Source organism: Parambassis ranga, chromosome 16, assembly GCF_900634625.1.
Source record: "Parambassis ranga chromosome 16, fParRan2.1, whole genome shotgun sequence".
Classification (NCBI taxonomy): domain Eukaryota; kingdom Metazoa; phylum Chordata; class Actinopteri; family Ambassidae; genus Parambassis; species Parambassis ranga.
Genome location: NC_041036.1, coordinates 12,769,150 through 12,787,298, shown reverse-complemented (window position 1 = coordinate 12,787,298; position 18,149 = coordinate 12,769,150). Strand labels below are relative to the sequence as shown.

Sequence of the window (18,149 nt, the reverse complement as noted above, 5' to 3'; positions counted from 1 at the left end):
TCTAAGTTGTCTATCCCCTTATTGCACATTGCTTGGTGGGGGCTCTAAATGAATTAAACGCTTGTCTCTTTATGGGCGGGTTCTCAATGTAATTGACAGGTAAGTGGACCAATGAGGTAACGCGTTGAAGACGAGGCCCTCGACGCATCTTGAAATTTGTGGATTTCGACCAATGGACAGTAACGTCAGTTTCACGCAGCATTTTTTTTAAACAATTTGTTGTAAATAAACGAATGACAGAGACGCGGCTGATGGTGAAATCGCATCCAAAAAACACAATCCAAGCGGAATTGCACTACTCGACTGCGTACTGAGGTAACTATTCTTCATCGATGTTTAACTACGGTCAAGCTGTAAATTCATATAGCAATCGTAGGCGTTGCTGCAGTGTGTGAGGTAAATGAATGACAAAGCAATGATAGATTAGCTGCTAGTAGTAATGCTAATGCTAACTGCTGGTAATACAAACACACCTAAGCTTTTAAACTGTTATTGGCGGAGTAAATTATTTACAGTGCAACAAAGTGACAGTGTCGTGACGAACATAGTTAACCGTTTTCCTGCTGTCATCAATTCTATTGCTAACGTTGGTGCTCTTTGGCAACTGATAGCTTCTTTAGCATGTCAAAACGAGGGAGTTAAAGCATCACTGGTTGAGCCAAGTTATAAGGTATTTCATATTAAATCGCGCCCTGGATATGCGTTTGGTTGTGCTTCATATTGTTTCTCTTATATACAGTCAAATAAAAGTTGGTTTCTGTCCCATCACCTATTAGGCTGGTGTGGCTACTTGATGTCACTCCTACACGCCAGGTTGCTACCAGCCACTAAAGTCAGACAGACTGTGTTGTCCTACACGGGTGGCTTGTGGGCAATGCCACAGGCTCGACCTGGCCACAGAACTGGACAGTCAGCAATTGGAAGATATAACAAGTTGGCCTCAACAGACCTCTCTTGTCCTCACCTGGCTGTTGGGCTGAAGAGGGAGTGCCTGTCGATTTGCCAACCCTGAAAGCCAACATGTCAGAGTTAAATAAAGAGGTGGTGGACTTGGTTTGGGGGAGACCCGCCAATGGAGGAGTGTCTTCCTCCATCTTCCGCAGATGGACCCAAGGTATGTGCATTCTACAGATGTTTGGTCTTTCTATGAATTACAGAAGAGGGGGATAATATCTATGGTACTCAAACACAAGTAATGACATTTGTTGTTTTCATTTGTTATATATCCACAGGTGTGGCCGAAATTTACCAGATAATGACTTTTATTTATGAGGTTGATATGTCTGGGTTTGGTTTGTGACCTAGAGACAATCACATATGTATTTTTGAGAGTTTGGGGGAAAGTTGTTAAGTTATTGTTGATGTAAAAATATAAGGTTCTCGGACTCATCTTTTGTTTTCATCACAGGATTTGTTTTTAGTGAGAACGAGCACACAGCACTGGAGCAGTTTGAAGGAGGGCCATGTGCTGTAATCGCACCTGTTCAGGTATTATTTGTTAAAACATTTTACAGTATTATCAGTGTGCTATGCATTGTATGATTTATTGCCTAAAACATGTCTTATATGTTTGAAAATGACGTCAGTCTGTGTTTGCATAAACAAGTGATGCTTAAAGCAAGTGGAGAAATTTACACAATTAAAGGATTTCTTTCTGATATTGAACATGTTGTTTTGCAGGCTTTCCTCTTAAAACACATCCTCTTTAATCGAGAAAGCGCCAACTGGAGACAGATTTCAGGTAAGTTCTGTTTACAGATGTTGTATTACCTGTTGTTTTAATAGTCTAGTTGTATTTTTAGTTATATAATGCATGTTTTTATTATGTCTGCCAGAAGAGGAGCAGAAAACAGTCCTGTGTTCAACACTGAGTGAAATCCTGGAGTCTGCCTGTTCCAGCTCCTCCACAGGGTTCTGCCTGGTGACCTGGGCCAAGGGACAGAGCCCACACACTAGTGCTAACACACAGACACAGTCACAAACACAGGACATGCCAGAGCCAGAGAGCAGCCAGCCGCCACAGGAACAACAACCCAGTGAGTCTTACGTCTGTTTTAATACCATGCGAGTGCATACCAGGACAAAAAAAAAAATAATAAAAATAAAAAAAAAATAATGCCAATGATGCATTGTCCTTAAAAATGATTAAAAAATGTTTATTGTTTGACAGTGTGGGGTTTTGCTGTGTCAGATTCTGAAACTATATGTTTGTGTTTTGTTACGCATAGCTGCTTTGGCTGCTGAGGAACTTGGCTTTGAGCGATTTCACAGTGTTCTCCAGTAAGTGGCGCTAAATCTTCTGACCTCAGATAACACCTTGCCTCCCTATACTTATCCCCCCCCCCCATGTAATGTTAACATTAAGTAATACTGTGTGCATGGAGAGATTAGGACCTGACAAATCCTGGCTTTACAGTTGCCAATATGCAGCACTGGGATAAAGACTACATATTTCTCAGAAGATAGTATTAGCTGAGGGAAGGGGAAATTTGTTGTTTGATTCTTCTAGTCTGCAAGAATTGGCTTTCACATTGAATTAGCTCTGCTAGCAATTTACTGACTCAGCACTTTCACTGATTGCCTAGTAAAAAAAAGTACCTCTCACTACCTTTTCGTACACACATACTGTCTGTCACACACACACGGCCTAAATGAATGCAAGGCTGCTTTTGCCAGAGGAATATTGAAATTTCATCACATACCGCTCTGGCAGCTGAGACCACAGTCAGCAAAATACAGTGCTGACTCACAATGAAGAAGTGCATGCTAACTAAGACAGACAGCTCCTCTAGGAAGTTTTTCAAGGTGGGGAGAAATATGGAAGTGGCTCCAAACAAAGACGGTCAGATTTTTTTGTCCTCTCATGCATTTAATTGATTTCTGCCCTATTATGGAAATGTATCCAAGCATGACAGCCGCAATTAATTCATTGGCCACACTGGCCGCTATCTCCTTAAACCCAATAGGTCTGTCTTTTGAATGTTTCATAAATCATCCTGATTGTGTGTTTCCTTTCTGCAGCAAGAGAACTATCATGTCAGTGTCTGAACTCAGAGAGGAGGTGCTGTCTCTCTACCACACCTGGAGGGGGTGCTGTGGAGTCTTGCTTTTCCTTTATTCTGTCATCCTCACTAAGGTAAAGAAAAGTGCTATACATATACATACAGGGATTCTTATTATTTTTATTATTTTTTTTTTTGTCCTGGTATGCACTCGCATGGTATTAAAACAGACGTAAGACTCACTGGGTTGTTGTTCCTGTGGCGGCTGGCTGCTCTCTGGCTCTGGCATGTCCTGTGTTTGTGACTGTGTCTGTGTGTTAGCACTAGTGTGTGGGCTCTGTCCCTTGGCCCAGGTCACCAGGCAGAACCCTGTGGAGGAGCTGGAACAGGCAGACTCCAGGATTCATAAATAGTTATAATTAGAAGTTATGATGTTCATATTAAGCAAGCTGCAAGAAAGTAGAGAAGGGATCTTTTCCTAAGTGGGTGTCTGATGTGTTTTTTTGTGTGTTGTATTATACATTCAGAAAGTGAATGAAAAGCAGATTTCATTCTTTCTTTTCATCCTCTCTTTGAAGGGCATTGAGAATATAAGGAATGAGATCCAGGACACAATGGAGCCTCTTATAGATCCAGTGCATGGGCATGGAAGGTAAAACAAAACATTTTCTTTTGTCTGGATCAGTTACATTTTTACAAAATAATTACCAGGATTTATTTGAGGGTATAAATTGTAGCATATGTTATTTTTTATTTTACCTTTTGCAGTCAGAGCCTGGTGAACCTCCTTGTAACTGGCCATGCTGTTTCTAATGTCTGGGATGGAGACAGGGAGTGCTCTGGCATGAGTAAGACTTCCATGAAATTGCTCTATGCACATGTTTAAATGCCCCAAATCCACACAACAAACACAATGATTTAATTTGCAGAGCACAGTTTGTGGGTCACAGATTTAAACCATGTTCACCAGTGTTGTAATTCTTTAACTCCACAGCATTCCACAAAAACACAAGTTAATGCTAGTTTGACATCAATGACATTCTGTCCTCTCTCGTAGAGCTGCATGGAATTCATAAACAGGCATCAGTCGGCTTCCTCACACTTATGGAATCACTGCGCTACTGCAAGGTACAAACACACAAGTTCCCAGAACTTAATTCAAAAGTATAAACAAATTGTCCAGTGGTTGTTGATGGAGGATTTGTGTGTTTTTTAAAGATGGACACCCATTGTATAAACAGAGAGGAGTGCTAAGGATATACAAATAAATACACAAGTACTCACTGTTACTCGCCACTCTGAGATGTGAGACATTTCTAATCTGTGAGACATAAACGGCAGTCAGAGCTCCCGTGTGAAAATATGTGTTTGGCGTCCCAGCAGAATAATTCAGAGCTCCCTTTTTTCTCTAAAAAGTTTTTTTAATTATTTTCTTGCACACAAGCATTGAAACAGACATTTATTAAAAATAGATTTAAAATAGTTAAAAATGCATGAGATGTGACACTTTTCATTCAGTTTAAAAAAAAACAGGAATCTGTGTTATTTATTTATGATTGCCAAAAAGCTCAAGCTTAGCAAAGTTTTGTAAATGGACAAACAAATCAACTGCAGTAGGGTAACAGTAAATAGATGGCTGCCAAAGTAACCAGAAGGGTTATCATGATTAAGGAAATAAACCAGCTCTTATTGATACTATTCTTGTTTGTGACTGATACAAGATGATCCAACTGAGAAGGAGCTTTAAGTCAGTACTGACAATATACAGTGTGCTTCGTGGCACATACCATTTGTGGAGAGTGTAGAGAAGTAACTTGGCGTTTGTGTTTTTAAGTAATGTATTTATTAAAAGATTCATGTTAAAGTCAAACTTGAAAATCTACACTCATTTGTTATTCATTCCTTTTCTGTGTGTGTGTTTCAGGTTGGGACATTCCTCAAGTCTCCAAAGTTCCCTATTTGGATCCTTGGCAGTGAAACTCACCTCTCTGTATTTTTCACTAAGGCAAGTTCAATACACTATCCATATGAGAGCCAATACATATTTCACACACAGAGACACACAGTGTGTAACATAAGCCAGTCTCCACAGCAGGAAAGAAAAACCAAAATATGGAATGTGCTTAACAGATTTAATATAGTGCAGGTCAGATATCAATGTGGGGGAAAAAGAGAGGCAGAGAGGGAGGGAAGGGAAAAATGAGCACGGGAGATAGTCATATATGGCCAGTGCTGTTTCTTGGCTTTTCACCTATCAAGCATGAAGGAAAGAAAAGTTCAGGCACACATAAACACAAAGCCATCTTTCCTTCTTACACAAAAACACAGAGTTATCTCTGCCATCTGTGATCAACTATACAATGTGTTGTTCATAATGTATGGCCATGATGTAAACTGTTAAATTTTGACCCCAGTGGGAGCCTCCAGTTCTTCTCTACTTTCACTGTCAGGTTAATTCCAAAAACATGGATCACACAAATTATCCTTATCTGTTTTGGCGCAGGTTATTTTGTAGTACTAACACTCAGAAGAAGTGCTCTAGTTTTCAGGGTGTCCCAAAAAATGTAATGAATAAACCCATTTGAGTAATAACGGATTAAATTGCTATGGCCGAGTGAGAGCTTTCATTATTCTGTGACATTCTGTGCTGCAAAATCTAGTCTCAATCCAACAGAGTAGACTGCTTTTTGTAGGATCTAAATACCATTTCATGTGGTGAAAATGCAGGTAAAATTTCAGGGTTTCAGAATTCCTGGAATAAGTTCTGGTCCTGCAGCAGTGACTCCAATATTCCCATAGGAACATGCACAAGGATACAGCGCAAGATGTAGTGCAAGACCTAATTGAGGTCAACCTTTCTCTTAGATCTTTGAGAGAAACTGGCTCTTGTGTGGAAGTATGAATCATCAGATTACTATGCCTTTTGGGCATGTGCACATATGCATATGTGTACAACCCAGATTGTACTCAAACAAGCATGCTTATCATCTTTGTCGGGGAACATGTAACATAATACATTGCTGTGCTTGTGTAATAAAGCTGGCAGTTTTAGTTGTAGCAAATCAATTCTCTCTGCTGTTGTGAAAATGGCACCAGAGAGGCAAAAAAGAACCCAGGCAATCATCTCCATCATAATGACACACCCTTAATATACCATTGATTAAAAGCTCAGTTACATGAATAAAGCTGTAGCCTGTGAGGCCAGTGGATCATATGTTGGCTCTGTGATGAACCAAAGTCGTCATGCATGAGCTGATGACTTACCCATTGCAACAACTCCCCCAGTACCAGTGACATGTTCACATACACACACACACTCACATTCGACCCTTACACACACATTCCAGAGCACAGGAAACCTAATCCTGATTAGCATTTGTGTGTGTGGCTTCAGGTGGATGGCTTCCTGTAGGGGATGTGATTCCAAGGTTTTCATCTAGATGCATTCATCCCATTGGAGACCCCAAACACACTCTCGCATGCACATACTGACACATCAGGCTGATGCTATCCTAGACCAGCAGTAATCGGCTTAACATTTTTAGCTCAGGCTGGAGAAAAGAGTTTGTGGCTGTGCTGCTAGACCTTGCTCACTGTGACCCTACTCTATTTTAAATGGAATATTTGGAGCTAATTTTAAGCACACTTTCTAGGCTTTGTGATATAAAAATACACACTACCTGGTTACAGCTTTTAGCTGCGATACAGAACCATCCCCACAAAAGCAGAAAACCTGATCCCTGCCTCTGATGTGTCAGTGGCTCCTTCTTCCTGCCACTGGGGACGGGTGTGTATTCCCCTGAGTGGCTGTCAGTGTGTGACGATGGCTTTCAGGCCATCAGCTTAATAGCATTAATGTTTTTATCTAATCTACCTGCACAAAAGCCATTATGCCATTTTTGATGCCCACACACAACACCCCCCACACTCTGTCCTCTGTTGTATTAATGTGTATGCGTGCATGTGAGAAAGAGGCTGAATGTGTATAATGCTGTGTAATGGGATCTGTTTTTGGACAAGAGGTTCTGAGACGCCAGGAGGAGAGAAAGGAAGACAGACAGACAGACAGACAGTGAAGGAAAAGAGGGATAGATGATAGATGAGACATGTCATGCAATATGTTTAAAAAAAGGATTCTTCCTTCTTCCTCCCCTGTTGTCTTTGAAGTAGCTATTCCAGTCCACTGTATAGTAGATTGGTTGCCCAAATGAAGGATTTCCCCACTCCCCTTAGCCAACCACTTCAGATTAGTGGGCCCTCATGGGAAGCAAAGTGAAGAAAAGGAAGTAAAGAGGAAGGATGCACTTTAAAGAACAGTGCAGTGGTCACTCAGGAAAGGAGGTAGGTTAGGGAGGGGGGGTTGATCCTCCAGTGACATTTCTCATCACTCTTTTCTCTGCCCTCACTGAGTGATGAGGTTCACAGGCTGTATCTGAGCTTCTCAAGGGAGTTGGATGTGTGTCTGTGTGTCTACAGTAGTCATGCTCTGGGTCAGTGATTTACTAGGAGAGAGACCAGCCACTGAGGCGCTCTGCATCCCTTAAGATTCCAGCTTCTGTCTCCAGACACACAGACTTTGTTTGAAAGACTAGTAAAGAGCAAGCAGTAGTGTCCATACACGGTAGACACAGGTAATGTAGGTCAGTTCACTGAGGCAATATGATCATATTATAAGAAAGTGTGAGAGATATGAACTAGATTTTGCAGCCTTCTTCAGTCAGTGTAATCTTGAGTACAACATCATTCAGAAAAACATCAGCTCAGAAATAAAGCTCAAGTGATTTAGAAAAATGATCCAAAATGACCTGAAATACCTAGTCTGGGTGTTTCACTATTATATATTAACAGCAACAGGAAAAGGATGTAACAAGTTTGTTCTGTTAAGCAGAATTTCTTCCTGTTTCTCATATTATCAGTGGGTGCGGGCCACACGCAAACACACAATGACAAAGCAGTGTACATTAACAGTCATTAATAATCTGTGACAGGTCAGACCAAAGGCTATTGTAATAAGATAAAAGGATGGCTTTGTATGTGTGTGTGTTATTTTTCCTTTCCCCTGGGTGTTGGCCTTTGTTATAAGACCCATCATTGCACTATATGACTATTCTCTGGTGTCTCCTGTCTTTGCTGGTGAAATGGACTTTTGCTCATCCAAGACAGCTCCACAAATCACTACTTTGTTCTGTCTGTCGTACATGCAAATATAGACACAAACCAACAGCAGATGCAGTTCTCGCTGCTCTAGAACCCCCCTCCCCAGTACTGAACGCTTCAGATCAGAGGGTAAAATGAACAAATAATATTGAGGGCTTGTTTAGACGGCCAGCACAAATCAGTTTTTTAGCATATCCAGGTTGTGTCTGAATTGAACTTTGGGCTGCAAAACCAACATGTAAAATGTGTTTTGTTTTGTTTTTGCAAATCCAAAGATCCAAAGCATGTTTGCAGTTGGTTTTAAATGCAATTCATGTCAGATTTCTAAAGATGCATCTCAGTGTGGAAGCTTGAGCTGCTCACATCAGATTTTGTGTCACTTACGGGATGATACAGAGCAACAACAGAACACCCACAGTGACAAATGAGCAGAATTTTACTCCTGCCCAAGCTGTAAAGCACATGATTAGGTTCCTTACTGACAAAAGCTTTGAGAGCTACAGATCACACAAATTCAATCTGATCACTTGTAAATGTCAGTGGAGTAAAGATCTGATTTAAGAAATCTGATTCGCCTGCAGTCTGAACAAAGCCATACACTCTCCATAACAAGCCCTCACACAGACTCTCTCCTCAGCCTGTCATGTAGTGAGGCTGTTGTACCTGCTTGGAACAAGGCAGGAGACACTGTCCGAGACCTCTGCTTTGTTGTTTGGAAACTGATCCCTCCAGACGCACTCTATGGCCACTCAGAGCCTCTCAGCACACACAATAGCTCTTTAGGTGGACTTGAGGGAAAGTAAGTAAGTAATTCTAGTAAAGTGCTGTGCTTACCTGTCTTACCTGAAGTAGCTACCTGCATGTGGAGATAAAGGCTGAAAGGCAGAAGGAAGAATAGTACAAAAACTTGAGGGTGGGTGGGGAGGAAACACTCTAAACCTGGAGTACATACTTAGCACAGGAAAAGGTAGGATAAAAGAATGAATGAAAGAGAAAAAGGACCCCTCAGGATGACAAGTGATGAAGGGCCCGAAAGATTATCAGCAAAGCTTTATACCTTAACCAAGATGGCGTGATGTTCTGATGATTAAATCTGGTCTGATACTATGAGAAAACGAAATCTCATGTAGACTAAATGTATGTCATAGAGGCCTCACACATTCTTGTTTGTTGACTCTACAGGCTTCTCGGTCATTTGAAATTGTTGGCTGTGATGTCTACTTTCAGAATGTTATGGTTGTGTTCGTATGGAACAAGTGTTCTGCATTACGTTGTGTGTTTAAGTCCTTGGGGTGAGCTGTGTTGATCTTGCTTTGTACCTTTAGGGTAGCTTGTTGTTGCTCTGTTATCGAGGTCAAGGGTTTCTGCAAAAAGGTCGGCATGTACTTTTTGATTTCATAAGCACATTTACAAAGTTCTGGCATCAGTACTACATCGTGCACATGTCAGTATGCACGTCTCTGCCTAACAGCTCGAAAGCATAAGCTTTAGTGTTTGGGTATAAATAAATACTTTGTCTAAAAGTCTAGATGATGTACAGACTGTCTATTACACAAGACACACACACTATAACACTGTGTGTTTGAGCAGAAAGAAATGCTGACACGCACACTTACACACACTTCCCTGCAGTGTGTTAGCTCCATGACATGTTTTCCCACTCAGCAGCATCTTCCTCAGGCCTCTAATAAAACACAGATCAAAGACAACCAGGCAGACCTGTCATCATACACGCAGACACACACACAGTCAAGTCATTTCTGCTGCCATTATCAGTGTCTGTGTGCATGATTTTGTGCTCTCATGAGTCATGGGCTTTTCTATTGTTTTCTTTGTGCTCATGTATAGATTAGCCATAATAGTATGTTCTGTTTGGTTTGTTGATGACCACTTACTCCTGTTTGTCTGCTGGTGTGTGTGTTGACATCCTATAATTTACAAGAAATGTGTCTATGGTGGCCTTAAAGATGATAAACTGTGTTAACGGAGTTTTGTTTCATGAGACTCATGAAAGATGAATTAAGCTTCTCATCACTTCAGGAAGGGACTGATATTTACTTAGTCAAGGTATAAGACCTAATTCTGTTTTATCAAAACAACTCCTGTTCCACAATATGAACATGCAGTCAACTACTTCAGCACTTCATTCCTTTGGGATCACTTGTTCGCTCTTATAAGTAAAACACAGACATACGTATCTTGCAAATGACAAATCTCCCGTCAGATTTATGGAGCCTGTAATGTTAACACATCGGGCCCCAGCAATACGCTGTGTGACAAAACCGTGTGTGAGCGCGTGTTTGCTGGTGTGTGACTGTTTTTCTTTGCATCTGAAGAGCCTGCAGCTGGGAGTCATCTCCTCTTGATGTGTCCTCCTGACCCCTCCCTCCTCTCCTTGAGTAAAACCCTGAGTACAGTAATAAGTGGACCGTGAAACCCAAGCAGCCTGTGTGGATCTGAGGCTCAAGCTTTAATAAAGGCCAGCTAAAGGAGATGTGCAGGGTTCATTTGCTCTCCAAAAACATGATGTGTTTGTCCAGCGATTTGTTATCGCAAATACACGCACTCCCTCACTCATAAAGGAAGGACAGTGAGAACCCTCTGACTCTCGCCTTCTTCTGTGTATCTGAGATATCTGAGACGGAATGGCCATGGTTTTGTATCATTTGTCTCTTATCCAAATCTAAAGTTATTGTGCTGTTATTGTACATATAATACTTAGATATAAGATCAGATATCAGCACCACTGATGCCTCCTGTCACACTCATCCTGAGTGGAAAGTATGAACGTGTCCATTAAATCTAAATACACATAATTGGCCCATCACACCCCAGCCTCCTCATTCCAGCTGTCTTTGCCAGCAATGTTCTCTCCAATCTTTACCAACAAACAAACACTGTAGAGCTTGTCATTAATCATGGGCTATATAGTATGTAAGTCTTGATTTCCTGATTGTGTGTTTGGAGTGAAAACAAGCCGTCTTACTTTATCAGAAAATCAGTTAATAACCCTTTGGGTGATTGTCCCTTATTATACACAATCTCACACACACAAACAAACTTAACGTACATTAGCAGTGCAAAGACATGTCCCATGAGTTTTCAATATAGTTTGTAGGACATCAGTGCTGCAAAATCTTGGCAAAACAAATCAGTCTGAGTTGTGAATAGATGATCTTCTGGTCCTTTTGCCCTGCACTCAGCTGGTTTCAGCACTGCTAAAGCTATATTCCCATAGCAATATGATCCATGTCTGCCTCCCGTCACAGCCCCTCCATGTCTTCTCATTTGCGACACAAATCTCTATGGGATATAACAGTTGTTACAAGTTTCTAACTTTGTCCTCCACCTTTGTCTGTCTTCCTGGATGTCTCTCAACAGGAGATGTCGCTGGTAGGTCCAGAGTCTCCATCAGAACAAGCAAGGAGGGTCTTCCAGTCATTTGATCCTGAAGGTAATGAACAAGTGTTTGCATCTTATACACACTACGTGTACATTGACCTTCACCGGATATACTTCGTGTTTATTTGCTTGTTAACACGCAAGTTATATAAAAAGCACTGGAGCACAGATGTACTTTAATTAATCTAAACTCTCACGCTAATAGCCACACAAATTTATAAAACTATATCCTGGTGCATGCAGATGCATTTATACTCCTCACTGCCCCCCTCGCCTTTTCTTTGTCATCCTGGCCCATGTTATTTTCTTTTGCAGGCAGAACAAGGCTCAGTTTCACTCCTGTTATCTCCAATGTTGTTGTTTATATTAGTGAGATCAGCTCCTCTAACAGCTGAGTCAACCGTTCCACTTTCTTCCCTCTCTTCCTCATTTTCCTAAACCTCCTTTCTTGTCACTTCCAGGTGGCAGGGGTAAAGGCGATGGGAAGGACACAGATATTGACAATGACCATAGAGATATTAAGTGAAGGCTTAGTCAGAAGAGATGAAAGTGTGTGTCTGTCGTCTCAGAATTACAGTGTGAGAATTTTTTTTCTGCTGGAGTGCAAGATAGAGAAGCCAGAGATGTCAGGAGCCCAGACACGAGCATGCACTGTGCTATCACCACACTTAGAGCTCCGCATGTTGCAAGATTGTTTAGCTTGAGACAAGCGCATACATTCGTTTTTATGTCGTGTTATTGTGAAATGATGTGTACTGTTCTCTGTTTCTGTAAACAGCATTATGGACATCTGACACATGCTGGCTTGTGGAGATCTTTTTGCATGTGATGCAGTGGTACCATGAGATAAATCTTGCCAGCTGACAACAGCCTTGCTGGTTCTGACAGCTTTAACAACAAATATGTAAACATAACTGCCATCTGTTTTCTGAGTTCTTCATTTGTCTCCTCCTGCTGTATAGACAAAACTCCTTCTGCTCTCATACTCTATACTATATGGCCTTTTTCCTCACATACACAAACGCTTAGCCTACAGAAGGTACACCAACAGACTTAAGTCCATACATGCACACATATGCATGAAAGGACAGTGTGCTATATGTACACCACACATATCCATACAGCACAGTTGCTGTGTAAAAAAAGCTATAAATCCGTCTGTGTCACATGTGGAGTCAGCACAGCTCCCTGTGTTGTGGAACAAAGGCGCCAGATGCACTCACGCACTGTGGTGACTCACAAGACATGCACACTCAGAAACCCACCATCTCAGCATGGTCTAATATTTGTTTGTCGCTGTGCTCGTGCTGTGTTGTGTTGTGTTGCGTGCCGTATCAATTGTCACTTTGAGAAAATAACATCTGGCTTTGAAATGGCAAGACTGAAGGAACAAGCAGAACGCTTGTCAGTTAATCTTCGTCACAACACTCTTGGGGTTTATGTATGTATCTAAACAACAGACCACACAGGCTCACACACAGTTGTTCCTGTGACACAAACTGTGAGAGACAGACAGAAAACTGGGCAAAAACACATGTTAGCATTTAAAACTTCTCCTCTCAGGTAAAGCAATCATCATGGCCATGGAATGTAGGTCAGAGAGAAACGACAAGGTGTCTGCCAAAGCTGTGTCAGATGAGTTCATTGCCCAGAGCCTGTGATGTAAATAGTTCCTTTGCCATATGTGTGCAGGTGGCGGCTTCCCCCCGGTTTTCAATTAAAGCCTTTATTTTAGGCTTTTTATTGGGTCAGTCAGTCTTTCTTCATGTCTCTTTCTCTCTCTCTCTCTCTCTCTCTTCTAGATAATGGCTTCATCCCAGAGTCCCTGCTGGAGGATGTGATGAAAGCTCTTGACCTTGTCTCGGAGCCTGAGTAGTGAGTGCTTGCATGTTCAAGGTTTTATGTTTGTGTGTGTGCATGAGGCACCTGTAGAGCTTCTAAAGTTCTAACTCTTAAGTCACGGCCAGGCCAGGTCAGCAGACCCGCACTCAGGTTTCACTACCAGGCTACTATAAAGTAAGACCAGAGAGAGCCCGCTATAAAAGCTGAGGGAGAAAGACAGAAGGAAAGAAAGCAACTCAGAAACAGAGGTTTAGAGGGAGATCATTAACAGCAGGAAGAAAGACGGAGAGATGGAGGAAATGCTTTAAAGTGCCGCTTCAAACAGAAGCACATTCTCCTCTGAGGAACAGTAAGCCCTAATGCTGCAGCCGTGGGACTGGCCTAGTAACTGGACCACTGATCTGGTCTGCAGACCCCCAGATGGTTGATACATCACAACAAAAATGCAGAAAACGGAGAGGAAAGTTTCATTCCTTACCACACAACAAGAGGGCTCTTCCAGGGATTCCTACATGTACTTGATGCACATTTAGCCAGCCATCATTTGTCTGTATGTAATTCATAAGTCAGTGCATAATACATAAATATACACCAGTCAAAACATAAATAATAATAAAACATAAACATCAGATCTGACAGCAATTTAGCACAAACAGCAAGCTTCATTGGACACAGTAAGTTAGTGCATCATGCTCAGTGTAGATGGTTTTCATGCGTCATCATCCCATTTTTAAATGCTGAAGTCATGCAGAGTATTTAGTATTAATAAATACCCTCACACAATCTAACTCTCCTGATCCCCATCAACACATGACCACATGTTCACCATCATTTTATTGATCCCTGTGGTAATGTATCCTCCATAGGGAAGAAAGAGTCAGCTATAGAGGAGAATATCTGAAGCCCACAAAGATTCAGAGTGGTCAGTGACATTTCAGCATTTCTCCGTATGCCACATTGGTAAAAATGGGCAGTTGAAGAAATAATCGTTCTCTGCTCTCCTTCCCCTCTATGTCTGGATATAACCCTGGCTTCTCTCCTTACTGCCTTAAAAGGGCAATCTGACCAGATTTCATATCAGAGTGGGATAATAATAACACTGATCTAACACGTAGGAATGTCTGGAAAGAGGTATATTTAGTTGTACCACAATATTCATGAAAACATGCACACTGAGTGATGAGGTGCTGGTAAATCTGGCTCCATTTTCATACACAAAGGTTCTTCTTCTGTGCTGTGCTGATGCTTCCTTCTAACTGCTGCCTTTTGTCAGGCCTGTGTTGTCGCTTTTGTCTCTTGTGATTTCTGGGTCTGCTTTTCTCATCTCATTTTTTGTTTACTTCCTATCTCTGTTTCTGTCTCTGTGCCGTCTCAGTGTCAGTTTAGTGAAGAGCAAGCTGGATCCAGAGAGCTTGGGTATAATTCTTCTGGGCCCGTTCCTGTTGGAGTTTTTCCCTGATCAGGTGTGTGTGTGTGTGTGTGTGTGTGTGTGTGTGTGTGTGCGCGGTGTGTTGAGTGCACTTTCACTTCAAAGACACATATACTGCAATACACATTAAAACATATGGAGGAATAGTTGATTATACACTAATGTCTGTTTCCCAAGCATATGTGGAGTGCTGTTTTAGTAAATCAAAGGTTTTTATGCCAGAAACATTCTTGTGGTGTCTCATGTGAAATCTATGCGCGTGCATTCAACATCATATGACGTTACTTGTTGAGAAGTTCAGAAAGAGCGGTAAGTTGCCTTTATGAGGCAGTAAGAGCGCGAGGAAGAGGGAGAGATAGAGGGGGAACTGTGTTAAAGTGATCAGGGCTTTAGGGACTCACCAGTGGAATGGCCCCGAGCCGCAGAGAAATTATACTACCATTAGCCAACTGGACACACACACTCAGACACACGTGGGATTGGGGTTAGGGTTAGGGTTTCATATATAGGCATATAAACACAAGAAGCTGGACACACTCTCAGCAGACAACACACCCTATTGGCCTTCTGCACCTTCAAGCTAGAGTCATGGGAGGTGTTTTGTCTCATTGTTTGAACATTTTTGTAGTGTTGGCTATTTAATTGTAATTGGAGCTGGGCTTTGCAGTGCACAAATACACACACTCATTAAAGTTTTAACACAAGGGATTTAACAGTAAGCACTGGTTGCGGACATAGATGTGACTGTTGGCTTCTAGTCAGCCTCTGTGGGTCTTCACCTCTCAGACTCTGCATCAACATAACATGTTTTTCACTCTACTCTGTGCCTCTGTTTCAGGATTCAGGAATCCCAGACTCATTTCCCGTCTACCACTACAATGGACTTAAACAGTCCAACCACAAAGAGAGGGTAAGACACTCTTTCATATTCAGAGTTTTCATTATAGCTAATAGAGGTGGTTCCTTTTCATATTCGCTGTCTCTCTCTTTCTCTTTCCCAATTACCTCTCACCTTTTCCTTTCATCATTCATACACACATACACACAGCTGGAGGCAGGCAGCCACTCCAAAATAAACAGTAGCTATTGCGAGCCTAATAGCCTGTCCATCCATCTAAAAACCCTGGCTTAGCCTCCTATTTCTCCAAGTCATTTTTATACAGAGACCACTGTCAGCAGCCTCACTGTGATGAATGGTCAAACACAGGCCTATTAAGCAGACTTAGTTTGATGGATGATTGTCAGAGGATGTCGTTGGTGGCTGTGCACATAATCATATCCTGGTACTCAGGAATATCAATTTCTTCATCTGTCAGCTTTGTCTAGTCTGTAAAATGGCTATTTTTTCCATACTGCTACCTGACATGGCACCACATGCATGCCCACACAAATGTGCACACCTACACACACTGACATACCCACATGGCAGCAAGGCGCCTATAATGTCATGATGGCAATTCCATTCCCATAACTCCAGATGGGAATAACAGACCTTCTGACTGTAGTCTCCTGCAGCTGGTTTATGTATGTCTGTCAGGATCTGCTGTACATTTGCATCCATTCTTCTGCATGTTACCTCTGACTCCATTAGAGAAAGCTTCTTTGCAGAGTGTCTAAATGTATGCCTGTGCTGTGTTTATGTTCTCAGGTGGAGTATGTTGAAGGGACAGCTTTGGTGCTAGGTTTCGAGGACCCAATGGTTCGGACCGACGACACTCCACTGAAACGCTGCCTGCAGACCAAGTGGTCCTACATCGAGCTGTTGTGGACCACTGATCGCTCGCCATCATTGAACTAGCACTGACACAGTCTGTGTGTGTCAGTGTACAAAGGTGGACCACTACTACCCCAATACACACACACACACACGCCACTCCTCAGCTTCCTCGTCTGCACACTGACGAAAAAAAGGACAGCGGATTAAAAAAAGACTGAGACACGCCGATGCAACTTATCACGCACACAAACATGTACATGGACTAAAACATTGAAGCCTGACTCATTCCTTCATCCTCACTCACACATTGCACACAAATGCAAACTCACCTCATACCGTTCACGCTATTGTCTCTTCACCATGGCTTGTAATTGACATGCAGGATGTTTATCATGTAATTATTTAAAAAAAAAAATAAGACTTTATTTTTACAGCTCTGCTCTGTGCTACACTTAGGCACATAGATGCTGTTCAGAGAGCAAACTAGTTTGGTTCAACCTGAATGTGTCATGAAATCACATGCTGAACCACCTATAGAGCCAGTTGACTGTGAAACACTACTGTTAATCCAGCTAATGGACTGTTCGAGGGAAAACCTACCAAAGCCTTCCACATGTAAGAACACACAGACAGACTCACACACAGTCACTCACACTGATAAGAGTTTACAGCAGATAAAGGGACCAACTCAAATGCAGAAATATGGAGATCTGAGCGGGGAGTTTTCTGGGTTTTAACCACACTGGTTTAGGTTTGTGTGCGTGCTTCATGCACTACACTAGGATGTTGGCCAAGTTCTCATGTATTTATTATTACACTCAAAGGTTCTGAAATAAAAACACTTTTTTGTTCAAATGCTGTGTGTGGTTTCGGTGCTTTGAAATTATAGACATCCTCCTTTTGTGTGTCTTTTTCTCATAAATATCATGACCTGCTGACCTAATATGGGACAGGCTCAGGTTTCAGATGTCTTAAGGTCCGTCTGGAGCCTCATCATTAAATCACATGCAAACTGTAACCTCAGAGACCTAAAATCAGTAATTTACTGAATCTCTAAGACACTGATGGTGACTTAAGTTCCACTCTGTAAGCAGAAAATTATCCTCCTAAGACAGAATACCAACATTTCCCAAAAGAATACGAATTAAACGTCCACCTCATGTCAGCAGTTGCTGTATCATCATTTAAAACAAGGGCCAAGCATTTTAAGAATCCTTCTTAACTCTGTTTGTATTTGTGCGTGAAAATGATTGTTCCACTCTACACAGGCGTGTTGTAACATTGGCAGTGTCTAATGGAGAAAGGATGTGGGCCTAATCTGACATAATGCTCAACTTAACAGGCTCATTACGAGTTTGTAAAAAGAGAAGAGGGCACAGTGTGTAAGATATAAACCACTACTGTTCTGTGCAGTAATCAATCCAGAATGACCTGCTCAAAACTCACTGGCAGACTGACAGCAGGTAACCTGAACAGTATGTGAGCAAACGTGTGTATTCCTGGAAATGGGATATCTGAGAATTTTATTGGATGTTAGACAAAAGGAGAAACTGATTACAGATGGAAGTGTACACACATTCTCGGTTATCTGACGGATGGT

The 18,149-nt window shown here is 41.7% G+C and overlaps 1 protein-coding gene across 1 annotated transcript; it reads left to right on the top strand.

The window, feature by feature from the left end:
* Nucleotides 1–179: 179 nt before the first annotated feature.
* mindy3 (MINDY lysine 48 deubiquitinase 3) lies at nt 180–17,404 on the top strand. Its single transcript, XM_028426448.1, has 16 exons — nt 180–315; nt 777–1,114; nt 1,409–1,488; nt 1,681–1,741; nt 1,836–2,036; nt 2,229–2,280; nt 3,022–3,136; nt 3,581–3,654; nt 3,771–3,850; nt 4,060–4,130; nt 4,927–5,007; nt 11,541–11,613; nt 13,364–13,436; nt 14,779–14,866; nt 15,671–15,742; nt 16,481–17,404. The coding sequence occupies exons 2-16, from the start codon at nt 1,021–1,023 to the stop codon at nt 16,628–16,630; spliced, it is 1,365 nt and encodes a 454-aa protein (XP_028282249.1). The 5' UTR covers nt 180–315; nt 777–1,020; the 3' UTR covers nt 16,631–17,404.
* The last annotated feature ends 745 nt before the right edge of the window (nt 17,405–18,149 follow it).